The sequence below is a fragment of the Lepisosteus oculatus genome, chromosome 7 (assembly GCF_040954835.1).
Source record: "Lepisosteus oculatus isolate fLepOcu1 chromosome 7, fLepOcu1.hap2, whole genome shotgun sequence".
NCBI classification, from domain to species: Eukaryota; Metazoa; Chordata; class Actinopteri; order Semionotiformes; family Lepisosteidae; genus Lepisosteus; species Lepisosteus oculatus.
Window position 1 is genome coordinate 11,530,487 of NC_090702.1, and position 17,559 is coordinate 11,548,045.

Genomic DNA, 17,559 nt, shown 5'->3' on the forward strand with positions numbered 1-17,559 from the left:
TAAACTGTTACTCTTTAATGTAGTCATCTGCTGTACCAAGATATTCAGAAAATGAATACCAAAATAGTTTGAAATATTTTAAATAGCAATAGATGAACAATAATTAGCATTTGTGTTTCTATTAACTCAAGTAAAAAGCCAGCCATTTATTTAGCAGAACAGCTAGTACCCAAAGACACAGTGATAACACTTAACCTGTGTTTTTGACCACCAGATGTTGAGCTAATATAGGCAATTTGTATTAAACAAGAGAAAGGCCATATCACATTTAAGTGCATACTTTTTTAGATTTTAAAAAACAAACTATACCAAAATATATTCAGGTTTCATATGAACTAGCCATATTATTTTACATAAAACAGTCAATTTCAATTAATATTTTTTCCATATGCCTATGCTGAACAGAAATATTGAACTAGTTCTATGCTAGAGTTGGCTACTCAAGCCAAGTCTATTAACTAACTAAAGTGGTATGGTCAATTTCACTGAAGTGACTAAAGGCTATTTTCTAGTGTATAGCTAACCTTACCTAGTTCAGCAATGCTCACTGATTATTCACACTATCAATTGTACCTTGAAATCATTTGGAGCCTATTCATTTATTACTCAAGGAATGCTTTATTTACATATTAAGGTGTTGCACTTAATATTCATGGCAACACTTTGAAAACTTAAATCTTGTGATACAATAACTAAATGTATTTTGAAAACTCACAGATGAAAGAGAACTCTTAAGTTAACTCTTAAAATACATATAAAAATTAAGCAGATGTTAAGTATTAACTTCATGGCTTAAAATAAAAAAATCCTAATTTATCATCCCCTTCATCCTTTTTTGCACTGTCATTGGCCAGCTGTTGCAAGCCAAAAGTACTTGTTCATTTGAAGCATGTCTTGACAAGAAGATTTACATTTTTGTGAAGAATGGAACAGACCCAAGAATTTGATATACCCTGTCCTATTTTACTCAAGAGTCATTTGAAGAATGCTCCTGGAGTTTACTAAAGCAGTGAATTAAAGTTTACTTTTGCAGTTTCATCACTCCTAAAGTGCAAAGTACTATATAGAGAGTAGCATAGACTTCTAATCTTTAGCTCTTTTGAGTTATTCCCACCTGATTTTGAAAAGATTGATTAGCATGAATTTGGGAAAATGCCCTATCGTAGAATGTTTTGCATCATTTTTTTTAATTCTTTCCAAACATATAAATGTGAATATTGTGATGCCAACAAGTGGAATAACAGGCTAATTCCAAATGAATTTATAGTGCCTTGAAAAAGTTGTCAATGTTGTCCCTTGTTTAACTTACACATGAAGTATGCACATTTTTTTTAATTATTTTTTTTTAATCAAAGCTTCAGATGCACAAACAGAACACCTTTATAGGTAAAAAAGGGTTAATGTCAGCAAAAACCTGTAAACAAAAATAAAATTTGTTGATTACATATTACAATTAGAGCTGCAAATGACTTTGGATAAATTCCAACTAACTTTGCACATGGGCATGATGTGAGTTTCTTCCATTTTTCTTTGCAAATGTGCTAACACATTTTTAGTCACTTACTCCCACAAAAACCATGTACTGTATACACATATAATTCTACAAAATGGGCCATCGTTGCAAGAAGGAGAATAATAACTATTGCTTGATAGATAGGTTAATGAAAAAATAAGTATCCTTTTACATTTTAAATTCAATTCTTTCATTTTTAATTTCAATTCTTTCACCTTCACTAGGTTCATTTGCATCTTCAGACAATGCTGCTGATTTTTGCTGATCAACTAATCAACTGATCTATATCAAAATAAATGGAAGAGAAAGCTTTGCCTTTAAACAAACCATTTAATTCCTGATTCAAGGAAGATCAGTAAAGAGTTTTATTTACTTTTTAATGTCACAATTCGGCACGGTTCTGAAGGGGGGTGGCTGTAAAGCTAAACATCTGTTCTGTGATCATTAAAATGGTTTTATAGGCTGCCAATTTTCAAGCGTTTATTGGAAAAGCTTCTCCATTATCTGCTCATCTCTTAGATCGTTGAGCTCTGAACAGACCCCTGTGCTCTAGGACAATTGGAGGGAGGGAGGAAGGAAGGTAGAAAAAAAGAGTGATACCTGTCTCTCAAGCTGCTCTCTCTTCGTAATGGACAGAGGGGCATCAAAGGGCTTCTCCTCCTTCTCTGTCTCTAGGGTGGTGTGTGTTTTTGTCACAGCTCCCGCAAGTGGGTCCAGGAACACGTACTTCTTATATCTAGTTTGACAGAGAGTGAAGTGACGGAAATACATGGAAATATGACTCAATAAAGGGCTATCTGGCTACAGGGTACTTTCAAAATAAAGCCCAGGTGCTTAATTTAGTTATTGTATGTCAGCTGTAGGCACAGACACAGTTTTCTTAATGAGTTGAACAAAACCAACTGATTTGACTTGGCGACATTTCAGTTCATTCAAAGAGCACATAAAAAAGGACAGAAATATTTTAAAATGTTGATGCAGTGTGACTGAAACAGACATTTACTTAATAAGAAAGGCACAGAATCAATCACTGTCTAGACAGTGCTACAGAGCCTCAAAAGACAGATACCATAGCTAGTGAAAACAAAAAGAGAATGAAGAAGAACAAAATAAAAGCAGATAAAAGAATGATAATAGAGGATGCAAACAAAATGACAAGGCAGCAGGAACTGTCTGAAAAATACATGTTTTCCTGATACCAAAAGGGATATCTTCTGTCATGGGTTGTGCAGTGTAGTTTTGCTGTACGTTATTGATGCCGTTTGGATGCTGAGAAGTAGTAGGCTTGCTAGTGAGATTTTTTATCATCATGATAAGGCCTTAATGCTGTTGCAGCCACTTGAGAGTGAAAAACAACCAGACAAGATTAACTCCAATTTTTCTAACACTAACCGAACCATGACAGTTAATGTACACATACAGTATGCAATAATGTTGCCTTTTCCAGGTTTTAAGACAAAAAAGTGGGAAACGGAGACCAAAGATCCGGTGGATAAAATATTAATAATAATTAGACCATTACTACTGCTGTGACACAATTAGAGTGCTAATTTCAATCTAATACAGTTAATTCAGAGAGAAAGTGATTTATCTTTAATTGAACAGCTGTTTGTCTGCCACTAGTCCTGGAAACATTCAAAAGCAGCTTAGAATGCCTGAAGCAGCTCCATTACCGTGAAATGGGGCTTATAGATTGTCTGCCAAACAAGCAGTGCTTGATTTGCCCATTTTCTGATTATGAGGATAAGAATGAAAGGTTTCTCTTTATTACCTTTATTAACTTTTGTTCATTTTGATCAAATAAGACCATTTCATCAAGTCCTTTGCCATAACAAGTATGCGTAGTGCAAACTTTCCCAGACTGCAAACTTAAAGGGCACACATTCTGTGGTTGTACCCTTCCTTTAAACCATTTCTTGGACTGACTACTTAGAAACGTGCTACAAAATTAATTGTTACAAAGGAGAATTGGTATTACTTCTTGTAATGTTGCACACAGAGTCATTAGCTCTCCTCAACTGCCACACCAAATCAATACCAGACGCAGTCTTTTATGGATACAGTGATAGGGATCACAAAATTGACATTCTAGGAGGGAGATGTGACAAACAACACTACTTTGATATGCTCTTGAGCTTGAAGTCCCTCAGGCTCCACATATATTGAACAAAATCACATTTCATTTATTAATGTTTGACTTCAACCAAGCTTACAGGTTCTCTGTGGTGTTAAAGAGGAGCAGTGAGCTGACTGAACTGATGTTCCTGGGCAGGCTCCCCAGTCCTTCCTCTGTTTCATCCTCTGAGTGTCTCTTGGCATTTACACACATGGGAAAGTACATCAGCTTCTCCTGTGGAAAGAGTAAAAGATTATTCTCCAGAGAAAATCACATCTCACTGCTGGCACAAACACAGATACAGGAAGAGTTCCTTTTGAATGGTGAAATTTACATGGGTGAAATCAAAACATGGGAACACATACTTATGCATCTTATGTGGTATTGTTTTATTTGTTCTTCCTGCTAAAATTGAGCTTTGTGTTGCATTTTTGTTTTAAACTCAAAAATGTATAATCCCTGATTCAGACGGATGTTAGAAACAGCAGCACCCCTTTAGAAAGTACATAACCTCCCTTTGCGTAAGACCTGCTGTCAGCTTCGATCTCCGTCAAGGCAATCCAAAGGCTGAATTAACACACGCCAGCACTTTGGCATCAGCTGCAAGCTCAGCAGCTTAGCATTTGTTTTCCATTCATTTTTTATCAGGGCTTTTTTCTCTTACATGCCTTTCCATCAACCTCCATTCATGCAAAATTGATATGACTAAGGGGAATAGGACCTTTTTTAAGGATGTTCCTTAATAAAAGCACTGAGAAAAACACTTCTTGGATGCTCCTTTCGAACAACACATCACAAGAGGCTCTTGATCATTTCAGGCATTATTTTCCTTTTCTGAAGACAGCTTCTGAGACAACTGAGACAAAATAAATGTCTAAATGTCCTGGAAAATGAGAAAAGCCAGTAGGTTCTAGACAACCAGCTGATGTGTCACTTAAAGAGGCTTGAAAAATCGTTATGAGTTGTTAATGGTGAGTTAATAAGGCTCCACAACACAGAAAAGTGTTCTGGACAAGTTTGATGTACAAAGTTTTGACTTGATGGACAAGTTTGTTATTATATTGAAGAATGTACAGTAGATCAAAATCAGCAGAAAATAATAGTAGCTATTCAAAAATAAGAAAGGTTACAAACAAGAGGCTCATCAACCCCAAAGACCTCATAAAGCCTTTTTCTTGAAAGAAACCTTCAACTTTCTTGAAAGCCCAAGCCTTAACATGGCTTTACCTTTCGGGTAAAAAAATGCCTCCTGTTCTTGGTTTTACATGCACTTTTAGCGTGTTCTGTACTTGTGCCCTCGTGTGGTTCATGTTTCACTTTTCATTCTGATGAAATCTGCTTGATTGACTTTATCAATGCTTTTGAGGATTCTGAATACTTGTATCAGGTTCCCTTATAGTTTTCTCTGATCAACACTGGAAAGTTTAAGTTCCTTCAGCTTGGCAGTGTACATTCCCTTAAACCCCATAATATATCTGGTTGCTCTTCTCTGGACTGACTCCAGTATTCTTTTTCATAAAATGTTGACCAGAATTGTAGGCAACATTCTAAATAAGGCCTAACCAGTATGTTATGATTTTTTATAAAATCACCCTTTTTAAATTCTGTGTTTAACTGTATAAATAGTATTGTGTATAACCTTTTTCCTTCCCCACACTGTCTAGATTTAAATGATATGTCAACATAAAACCATTTAATAAGTTGCTACTTCTAACTCAGTGTTTCACTTTTTTTTATCACCTGCATGTAAAACCTGGCACTTGTCTTTATCTGTCAGGTGTTTGCAAAGTCTTGAATTATATGTCAATATTTTTGGATGTCATTTGCCACATCTACAGCGCTTGCTATTCTTCCTAGTGTGGTACCCTCTGTAAACGAAACTAGTTTGTTGTTAAAAATATACTTGAATTCAGATCCTTTGTATAAATTAAGAGGAGCAGTGGTCCTTACATAGATCCCTGAGGAAAATAAGTTCAAAATGTGGCTATTAAAAGATCCAAAACACAACATTTTGTAGCCAGAATTGACAGAAAGTCTACCTGAAACATCCACATTAAACAAACAGCACATAGTAGGTATGAAGGAATGTTGTGGTTTAAAGCCTTCATATCAGACAAGAAAAAAATGAAATTGTCAAGAAGTGGTACTAAAAATATAAAGTTCGATTGAAACACAACTTTAAACTTTCAGTTTCAAGATAAAAGGATATCTGAGAAGGAAAAAAAAGTGAAGGACTGTCAAAATAGTATAAAAATGTGGGTTATGTGCACTAGTCTCACCAGCCACAAGACTAAACCTGCTGAAATGACATGAGATGATATGATTGGAGTGAAAAATAATGACAAAGACAGGCAGAGATACACTGATAAAGTTCTGGAAACCACTGCTCAGCATATGCAGCTGAGAGCTTTCATACTCTTTATTTAGAGTAATCTCCATGCAAATCAAATTAATAATTTTTGTTACTAAATAACAAAAATAAAAGAAAGCTCTCAGGAGGCACAGTAACAATTTGTAACAGAGGTCTGAGAGTTCAGAAAACATATTTAACTCTGAAATGTGAACCCACGATCTGGAATGAACTCTTAAAAATCAAATGGATTAGAAGCAGTTTTGTTTTTTAATATATTTTTTTCATTATGATGTTAAGGGAAGTAATCTTATCTGGTGAAGTGATTTGTAGGTCACTGAAGTGAAATTGTAGGTACGAATCCCTGTCTTTTTCCTTGGATCAGCCTAATTATTTGCATGAGCATGTGAAAAGTTCCATTTATCACAGGCTTTCAAACAAATGAACTGTATGGGATACTACATGAACATATGTAAATAGTCTTCAGGGATTAAAAATTCTGTTTCAAGATTCACTATCAAAGAGAGCCGACCAGAGCATGGCGTCTGCTCAGCTTTTATCAAAAGCAGATGGCAGTTAATAAAAAGAAAATTACTATGAAACACACGTATAAGAGGACAAAAATTCAATTAACTCCTATTAATTAACCTTTGGTCTCCTGAAAACACTTTTCCTTGTGCTCTGTAGGAGATGGAAGAAATAAAAACTTCTGCTGCTTAGCAACGGTGCTAAGCACAAACAGGAATGGAACACTCAAAAAACTGCTTTAAAGCAACTAAGGGTCTAACATTAAAATTTCCTTAAAACAAGCATCCTACTAACATTCAAACTATAGTGAACATATAATCCTTTAATATTATCCAGTAGTACGTTAGCATAAAGACACAATCTCGGACTTCTGACTGACCTCTTTGTTAGACATAATTAATGTATGGGAGTTAACAAGTATTAGCCATGGATATTTTGGGCAGATGCTATAATATAATGAGACAATAATATTGGGAGAAACTTTAAATAATAACTTTGATGAAACTGAATTATGAGCTTCAATAAATACTGTTAGCAAAGAGAAGGTTGAAGCCCATCACAGCAGATAAGTTACATAGTCTATACTAAATTAAAAAATGTAATTGGAAGCAATGTGATTAGGTGTACCTGTGTTCTGTTTAAAAGCATTTGGAATTTTGCATATATTAGTTGGATATCACAATTTAGTTTATACATATTCCCTCTCAGTTAAGGAGGAACTGTGACACTATTTTTATATTTCAGGGTTAGAAAGAATTGGCATTGATGAGTGCATTTCAAACCACAGTGAAAATGTAAAATGTACTGTACACAGTAATCTATAAAACCTTGAATTTACATTACAAAGTAGACTACATTTCCAGGTATGTGCAACACCTGGATTCAGAACGAGGCAACAAAACTTCTAGTGATGTGAAGGGGCCCTATTACATTTTAAACATCCATTACATTGTAACGCATTGTACCCCTATCATTTAATCCAACAGAAATATTGCGCTCGACTTCAAGATGGTTTTGCCGACAAATATAACTTACTTGTTAGCTCTGCATGCAAATCATGTTGAAACATTTCTGTGGTGAATTGTTTGCTGCACAACCTGTACTAATTCACTCTTATATCACATTGCATTAGTTCTTACAGTGAGTAGTGAGCAAGAAGGGGCGTGTCACAAAATTAGACAAAATGGAGACCATACAGTACTTTCACAAAGTTCACGATTTTGCGCTTAATTCGGAATTTGTACAATTTCGTGATACTGTAAATTAATTTATTTTGTTACCGAGATTAAATAACTGGTCTGAGAAATTGGGACTGCAGATCCACCTTAATTGAACTGCATGTACACTGCATAAAAAATAACAAACCACTACACAATTACCTGTAAAATCTGTTTAGCCGATTTTGAAGTAACCTGAATAATCTAACAATAAGTGCCTCGTTCATGTGAGGACAGTCATCATCCTAAGCATTAAGCTTACCTTGAATTTTTGTAGATAACTTTTAAATGAATCACTCAGAATTAAACAAGTTGTGTGTTAACATGCACTTTTTGACCCCATGTAACCCTTGGAACTCATCTAACAAATTTGCACTCTTGGAAACATTCAAGAAGAAGTGAAGAGGAATTAAGAAAAAAATAGAACACAAAATGAGCAATGCTGTACTTACAAAAGTTAGCAATTTCTTCAGCAGCACATAATTTGGTAGTCGATACATAAAAATGTTAGTAGATCTTTAAATAATTTATTACTTTCCCAACTCTATCAAAAAAGGCAGAGCAAGTGGGAACGTAACGAACCGTTACCATGCAGAGAACTATTGCTTCTGATGGTTTAATATTTATAGTTCCATCCAACTTTGACAGTTCTAATGATAAGTGAGAACACTCACAATCACGGGTGCACTGACTATAAAAATTGAGAGAGTTCACACTCAAATCTTTTTTGGCAACCACAATGATAATTGTTTAGCAACCAAATTCTGGCTTGCATAAAGAGTAGTTTTATAAAATATCACCTCCAAAAGGATAATTTAATCTTTATATAACTCTGAGAGGTAATATGACTAGAAAGGATAATTCTTAATTGCTGTTTAATATTAACAGAAGCCATTATGGGCTTAAATATTTTTTCATGAATCATGTACAAAAAAGAAATTGCTAAAACAGACATAAAATGAGTCAGTTGGTAAAAACAAATGTATTGCTCTAAATTGCTTACACTTCTGAGTGTAAACTGCTACTGTATTTATTTATTAGCACATATTACAGCAATATTAGAGCAGCAGTAAGCAATGTAATTATCTTTGTAATCCCAAGCTTCACAAATTGCACATTGGCATATTCTTAATAGAATGGATCCCAGTTGGCACTAACTCCTGCATTTGCAAATACCTTTAAAAAAAATCTCATAATACTAATATAACCACACAATCCCATTACTGCCTCCCACAACCACTGCAGAAGTAGAGTCAAGAGAAGTTACTTTTAAAAACTGTATTAATTTTGCATTGACTGTATTTTTATTTTATTATAATATTATAATATTTTTTCCAAAAGTGAACATACTCAGTTTGCACCACTTAAACATGACACAGCCCAGTAATTCACCATAAAAACAGAACTAACAACTGCAAGATACTGTATCCTATGAAGACAGTACAGTCATTAATACTCATAAGACAGCAGTGTGCTGAAAGCAGATATCACAGGAAAATTAGGTTACATTTTTTTTACAATGAGGTTTTGAGGGAGCAAAAGATTTCAGTGGGAATGGGTTACAGGAAAAGTCTTTAAATGGTATAAGCTGGCACGCTGAAAGGATACAAACAAGCCGAAACATGACACTCTAGGTTAGAGGTCTGACTGACTCTTATGGTGCTTTTAAATTGAACGTTACATACATAGTAAATCATGCGTGTTCAATGGTTTAGCAGAAGCATACTATACCAAAAGGTACTGTAACACCATAAATATAACTACCGTATATATATCACATTCTAATCTGGAGCACTGACGCAAGTGTGGGATCATCAAATGGGCAAAGAAACAAACTTTAACTGTGACAGACTTCTTTCAGTCTCAGAACTGTTCCAAGTATGGCTATTTCAAAAGACAGGAAATGATAAGTGGTATCGTTTTAGTTAATTGTTCTAATTAATTATAAACATAGTACTGCAGAAAATAAAGCCCAACAACAAATGTAACAACATCTGTCACTGGCAAAAGATAAATATCTCAGCAGTTTTTACCAGATGATTTTTCATGTTTTATTCTACAAGGTTTCTGACTGAAGACATGAATTATAAATAATGCCTTAGGTATTAAATGAAAAAAATAACAAAGGCAGCAAAGAAACATGGATGTTATTGAAACCTCAGAGATCAGCACAAATACTAGTACCCAATCTGATATTTTAGTTACCTGTCTTACTTAGATGGCTAGTATCTGATGCTAAAACAGATATGCCTAATATTTGTGGTTCAGTTATTTAAATGTACTGATAAAACCTAGGGCTAAAGCTCTGATATCATATTAAAAATAACAGAACAAAACTGTAAGATTAGTTTTCCGAGACTTATCATACACCAAGAATAGTTTTTCACATTTTTTAATAATCGCTTTAACTTTTAATTCCTCTTTCTAGATCTTCACACTAACATCATATGCTCTGTTGTACGTATGAATTTAGCTTAATATACACATTGTGCCAGAACTGCAAATATTTAGAATCTTATTTGATTTCACTCCAAATTTAAATAATATAATGTTAACTGAGCTGTACCAGGTAGTTACAATAAAGCAAAAAACACAAGAGACTAATTTTCTAAAGTTTTTATTAACAGGCTATCATGGCAGTGATGTTCAATCAACTGGTGCTATCTTAAACAATATCCATACATCATCTCCATCTGTGCTATTCTGACATCCCAATCTGCTGGTGTGCAAAGTCAGCAGCAGGTGGCACTATAGAACAAAGATCGCCTTAACCCTTCCTGAGTTCCTTTCTGGCTTCCAGGCTGCAGAATTAATTGTGTCCGGGGTAACAGCTGCGCAGGCCATAGGCATCCTACCAGAATTGACTGTGATGACTTTTGAAGTCTAAGCACTCTAGTAAGGTGGCCCTTGCATTACATTGTCTGCTAAATAATCATATTGCATAAGGTACAAACTATATGACAGAGTGCAGAGTGCCTCTTTCCTCTTCTTGAACCTAACAGCTGGGCTGGCTAACATGGCTATGGGACACTTGGGGGCATAATTAGGAAGAATGCCAGACATGTGACTGTCTACAAGACAGGAGCTTTTAGGCACAGTAGCAATTATTTGGCTACAGATTAATGAATGTCTATCCTCTACTGAACTGTTCTGACAGGTCATATTCAGCTTTTGGCTTTTTGGTTGCAAGAACATCAGTACAAATGGATGCACATGTAATACGTTTTATCCTGTGTAGCATAAAAAGAAACAAGCATTAGTTTTACCCCCAATACTCCACTGTCTATACAAGCAGCTGAAGGTAAACAAATGCCAACAGAAATAAGAGGGAATTGTGCACCTGGGCAAGACTAGACCCCTTTCGCACTGTAGACTAACTTGTCAAGATCTCTACCTCTGATATGGTATTATGTGCAGCAGCACTGTGCCATTAAAAATTCATTAAACATTAAAAATCTTGTCATTTAAATAGAGGCCATAGCCTGTACATATTTTTCCATTCAGATGCTTCTCAGAGAAAGACTATGATTCCTACACAGAATAATCCATCCATTTTCTAACTGCTTCATCCACTTAAGGAAGGCAGGGAAGCCTGAGTCTATCCCAGCAAGCTATGGGTGCAAGACTGGACACACCCTGGATGGGACACCACAGGATAGACAAACAGACACAGACACGCACACACTCACGCCAGGGTCAGTTCTGCCAGAAGCCAATTAACCCATCAGCATGTTTTTGAACTGTGGGAGTAAACTGGAGCACCCATAGTACCCAAAATCAAACTCCATATATCCAGACTAACAGACAGTCAACTGATAAAACAGTTAGCATTTTGAAATCTTAATCTTGTACAGTACTCCCTTTTGACATTAAGCTGTTTGACCCTCTACCATCTGGAAAACAGTACTGGAGCATTCGGGCCCGGACTACCAGACTCAGAGACAGTTTTTACCCCCGCCCTATCAAACTATTAAACTCCCAGCCTCTCTCACCTGCAATCTGAACCTCACAGTGCCTTCTCTCTTACCAAAACTCAAACACACACTGAAATCTACCTCTACCTCACATGTCAAGAAGCTCACTCCCCATAATTTTCTATCCTTTATTTAATTCTGTTGATGCACTGTATGATTTTGCACATCTGATGTTGTTTTGCATATTACGTGTTACCTGTTGTTGTTTTGCACATTACCTGTTGTCTCTCTCTTTCTTTTCTTATACAATTGTATTGTTGTTTTTATTGTACTTTTTACCGTCCGAGAACTAGCTTAATAGCATTTCGTTATACCATATACCTGTATATGAGTATAATGAGAATAAACTTGAAATTGAACTTGAAGCTGTATTTTCCCCATTAATTTTCATTAACAAAGTGACAGAAACTGTTACCAAAATTTTATCATGGAAAAAAGACTGCATGCAGGAGAAGAAGATTAAGTAAAGAATGTTGTTTTCCAGGTGTACCTGCAGTGCTTTATCATCCAGAGGTTTGTGTTTGCCCTGCACTTTATAACGAGGGCGTTTCTGTGCTGCTGGGTCACTGGCTCCTGCAAAGATGGAGCAGTAGTCTCGCATCTTGTCTGGAGCAGGATACTTGGCACTAGAAAATACCTATCAAAAGATGGAAAAAAAACATTTTAATTTCTTATTTATCAATCACTAATAATTGTCAGTATTAATATAGTGCTTTTTATCCCACAGTGTTTCATATGTTGGATAGGACCAAAATCCACCAGTTACCAAGGAAGAACATGATAACCATTATACACCTGCTGCCCTACTAAGTCAGCAGATCACTGAAGAAGTAAGAAATTACTTCTCCAATTGAATTAAGGGGAACTTTACGGTATGTAAGACAAATTGTACAAAGCAGAATTTTGTAAAAGTTCTACTCTTATGCATAGTGCACTGAGATTATGTAGTCAGGACCTTGGTTTAACATCTTACCTACAAGATCATACCTCTTACGGCACATACAGTGCAGTCCGTAACTATTTAGACAGTGACACAATTTTTGCTGTTTTGGCTCTGTACTCCAGCACATTGGATTTGAAATAAAACACTGACTCTGAGGTTAAAGTGCAGAATGTCAGCTTTAATTCCCTTTTTATACATAGTCCCCCCATTTTAGGGGTCCAAAAGTAATTGGAAAATTGGCTGCTCAGTTGTTTCTTGGCATGCTGTGTGTTGTTGCATCGTTAGTTTAAGCACAATAGAGCTAACAAAAGGTCTAGAGTTGATTCTAGATGCGGCATTTGCATCTGGAGTCTGCTGCTGTTGTCTCTCAACATGAGGACCAAAGAAGTGTCAATGCCAGTAAAGCGGGCCATCATGAGGCTGAAAAATCTGGATAAATCAATCAGGGACATAGCCAAAACCTTAGGTGTGTCAAAATCAACTGTCTGGTACATTGTTAAGAAGCAAGAATGCACAAGTGAGCTTAGCAATAGCAAGCAACCTGGTAGACCACAGGAGACCACAGTAGTGGATGACCAAAGAATACTTTCAATCTTGAAGAAAAACCCCTTTTCAACTGTTGAACACATCAGGAGCACTCTGCAGGATGTAGGCATAGATGTGTCAAAGACTACCATAAAGAGAATAATACACCAGCATAATCTCAGAGGGTTCACCACAAGACACAAACCACTGGTAAGTAAGGCCACAGAAAGGCCAGGTTACAGTTAGCTAAAAAGTACATAAAAAAGCCCCTAGATTTCTGGGACAAAGCCTTATGGACAGATGAGATAAAGATTAACCTGCCCCAGAGTGATGGAAAGAGGAAAGTGTGGAGAAAAAAAGGAACTGCTCATGATCCAAAGAACATCACCTCATCTGTGAAACATGGTGGAGGTAGTGTCATGGCTTGGGCATGTACGGCTGCCTGTGGAACTGGCTCACTTGTCTTTATTGATGAAGTGACTGCAGATGGCAGCAGCAGGATGAATTCTGAAGTGTACAGAAGCATCTTATCTGCTCAGATCCAACCAAATGTCTCAAAACACTCATTAGACGGGGCTTCACTTTGCAGCAGGACAATAACCCCAAACATACTGCTAAAGCAACTAAGGAATTTTTCAGGTCCAAAAAGTGGAATGTTTTTGATCGGCCAAGTCAATCACCTGACCTGAATCCCATTGAGCATGTATTTCACTTACTGAAGACAAGACTGAAGGCAAAAAGCCCCCGAAACAAGCAGGAACTGAAAATGTCTGAATTATAGGCCTTTCAGAGCATCACCAGGAAGATACCCAACGTCTGGTGATGTCTATGGGTCGCAGAATTATGGCAGTCATCAGTTGCAAAGAATTCGCCAAATTGTATTTAAGATTATGTTAATGTGTCCAATTACTTTTGGACCCACGGAATGGGGGGGCTATATATAAAAAGGGCTGTAATTTCTATATGGATCACCTAATATACTGTAGATGTAAATACCCTCGGATTAAAGCTGACATTCTGCACTTTAACCTCATAGTCAGTGTTTTATTTCAAATCCAATGTGCTGGAGTACAGAGCCAAAACAACAAAAATTGTGTCACTGTCCAAATACTTACAGACTGCACTGTATGTGCCATAAGAGGTATGATCCTGTAGGTAAGATGTTAAACCAAGGTTGTGACTACATAATCTGAATGCACTGTGCAGAAGAGAAGAAGTTTTACAAAATTCTGCTTTGTACATACAACAAGTTAGATTTAGCTCATGTTTAATTAACATTGCTTGCCATTGAGTAAACACTTTAAAACAACAGTAAATTCAACTGAACTTTTTAAGAGGTTCATTTTTTACTGCTAGATTAAATGTGAATGACTTATTTACTAATTACAAATGACTTGTCTCTTATGGTACAAAAGTATGATAACATATCCTGTTACTTCATTCTTTTACAAAGTATGCAGAATGACGTGTTACAAAATATCTTGTTTTGAAGACATACTGTTCAATTAAAATATGTCAGTCTATTAATGTAAAAAATAAAAAGTAAAAGTAAGAACGGCTTTAAACTTATCTCTGGCAGGCTATGGTGAGTGAATTATTTTATTGAATTCTGACCACTGACAAAAAAAAAAAAGTTTAGTTCTTTCATTTCAGCAATCCCACAGAGTTTGTATTTTTAAGAGAAGCCTGTGCAGGAACACACTTACATCACATCACATTGTTACCTTAGTGGCCTTCTTGCTGCCCTTAATTTTATCAATACGGGCCTGGGCTAGGTGGATACGATCTGTCACTGCCTGGAGCTGGGTTCGGTTCTTCTCCACACTTTGGGAAACCCTGGAAAAGGAGTGAGAGATGCCAATTTTCAAGACATCAAAATGTGAAGGAAAAAAGCACAAAAGTTCTGGCTCACAGGAAACCCACGGAAGACTTAAGACAACATTATTACAGAGAGCACAGGTTAAAGCACATGTTCAAAGCATAGCTCTGCTCTCTGATAAACTCTGTGTGAAGCATGACAGAAAGTTTCTTAAATGTACAAAAACTGTAGAACGTTGATCCTAAGGGCTCTTTTGAAGATTAAAATTCACCCACTTAACTGGTTGTCACAATGGCTTTTCATATTGACATTTTTTCTCTTTCCGTAAAGATAAGTGAAAGCAGCATCCTAGAGGAAAGACAGCTTTTGGTGAATCAGACCTGAAACATCTCAGTTGTTTTTGGGGCAGAGCGGTGGCTCTGTGGCTAAGGATCAAAATCCTGCAGCCGGCATAGGAATCCTACTCTGTTGGGCTCCTGAGCAAGGCCCTTAACCCCAACTGCTCCAGGGGCGCCGTACAATGGCAGACCCTGCGCTCTGACCCTAGGCTCTCTCCCTATCTGTGTGTCTGTCATGGAGAGCAAGCTGGTGTATGTGAAAAGATAATTCCTAATGCAAGAAATTGTAAAGGGTTAATAAAGTAATGTTAATGTTAAAAAAAAACATTTAGGACTCTGTGTCTATCATTTTCAATCTCAAGCACTCTGTCTTTTATTTATTTTGTTTAAAGTAAAAAAATAATACAGAAAAGTGGATTTTATAATAACTTTATATATTGAAGCAAGAATAGTGTTAAGTGCAATAAAAAACAAGTCATTATATTTGGGTTGTTTCACCTGACAGCTGTTAATCAGAAAATCATGGCACTGGAATGTGGAATAAGCCACTGAGTTCATGTAAAAATATTTAGATGCTGTAAAAGTTGAACAACCATTCAGGCCACGTGTGGTATGCAGTGTGATTTGTGATTATTTGTGATAGATCTGTCTGAGAAGGTTTTTATTTTGTTCCATTGAACAAGTCTACAGTCATTAACCTTAGGTACAGCACAAGCTAGGAATCCCAACTTCAAATTTAAACAAAAGAAGTAAATCACAAGAATCCATATACTATAGATATGACTCTTGGCAGATTTGGAGAGACTAATAAAATGGTTTTATATGTCATTACAGTACAATCAGGAAGTTACTGCACAGCACATTTACAGCACAGCCCCACCAACTGCACATCACTGCAACTCAAGCTTTTATCAGTGCAGCCCAATGACCTCACTGACCATTACAGCATATTCCTTTACCAGCAGTGCACCACCACAGCCTGCAAAGATTACTTACTACTTATTATGGAAAATGTAATACCTTTTCTGTCTTACCAGTACACAAGTAGCTACTGTTTAGTTGTTTGTTTGATTGCAGACCACTTATCGTAGAGCTGCATTACAATCACTGCCATTTTGCAAAACAGCCTTTGTATAAATGACACAGACAGCAAATACACAATTTCCATACTGTATTTCAGTAATGGCAATCCAACAGAATGAATGTTAAGAACAGTTTTATACCATTATTTAGGAGAGTAATAGTAGTAAGTAAAGAAAATGAGAACTGCTTTCTTCTCTTCTGCTGATTGGTCAAACTTATAGCTGCTGAGGTAAAATTATTTGAACTAAAAGTAAATAAAGACCTATTAAGACTAGAAAGATATGACACACTTCCTTTTCACTTTGGTTAATCAACGATCACAAAATAAAGACATTTTAAGCATTAATAATATCCCCTATTCACCTACTGCATTCTTTCCCAGAAGGCAACCATAACTTAAAAAGCAAAGCCCTTCCTTTTTTAAAAACAATAGTAAATTGCTAATGATTCAGACTGATTTCCTTTCATGACAAAATGCGTTAATCATCCAGGCTTCTCTTTGGAAATATTTTAAAATGCAAACCTAGGTTTTGAGGAAAAGCTTAAAAGCCACTGTCAAAAACATAAAGCTCAGCGCTTACAAAATGTGCCACAATTTACTGAGCCATTCATCTCAAAAGGCCTTGTATGTTGCTATCACACAGAAAAAAAGCTGAAGGAGGACAACAATGAAACAAAAAAAATGTCATAAGACAGGCCTGGAATGAGGCAAAGGAGGGCTGCAGAGAACTGATCAGTTTTAAGCTCCTACTTCAAAACAGGCCAGGAGGCAAACCTGACAGCTCACTTTAAAGTATAAAGCATGAATACAGCCACTCAGCCAGTCATCTTTATGAATAATCCTTCACTTAACTTTCATCCCATAAGACTAGACACCCCAAAAATACTAAGCCTAAGATTTCTTTAAGAAGGAATTTATTTAGGAAAATATTAACATCCCTCCCTTACTCTGGAATAATTAAATATAGAATTCTATGGCACAGTTTTCACTCGTGTACGATTGAATATGCTCCATAGCTGGAGCCCAGAAAAACACAGGAGCATGTTCTGCTGACAACCTAAGGAGTTATTTCTCCTAGGACAAGATTTCAGAAACTATTACACAAGAAATATGTCACTGACACAACACACTACTCAAAGGATCAGAAACAAA

At 36.2% G+C, this 17,559-nt stretch overlaps 1 protein-coding gene across 1 annotated transcript in view; it reads right to left on the bottom strand.

The window, feature by feature from the left end:
- Positions 1-17,559, bottom strand: part of wash1 (WAS protein family homolog 1) — a 72,984-nt gene that overhangs the window by 13,282 nt on the left and 42,143 nt on the right. Inside the window, exons 3-6 of the mRNA XM_015353222.2 lie at positions 14,891-15,002; positions 12,189-12,335; positions 3,727-3,863; positions 2,114-2,249 (exon numbers count right to left, since the gene is read on the bottom strand). Coding sequence (XP_015208708.1) covers positions 2,114-2,249; positions 3,727-3,863; positions 12,189-12,335; positions 14,891-15,002 — 532 coding nt within the window. The remainder of the gene's footprint in view (positions 1-2,113; positions 2,250-3,726; positions 3,864-12,188; positions 12,336-14,890; positions 15,003-17,559) is intronic.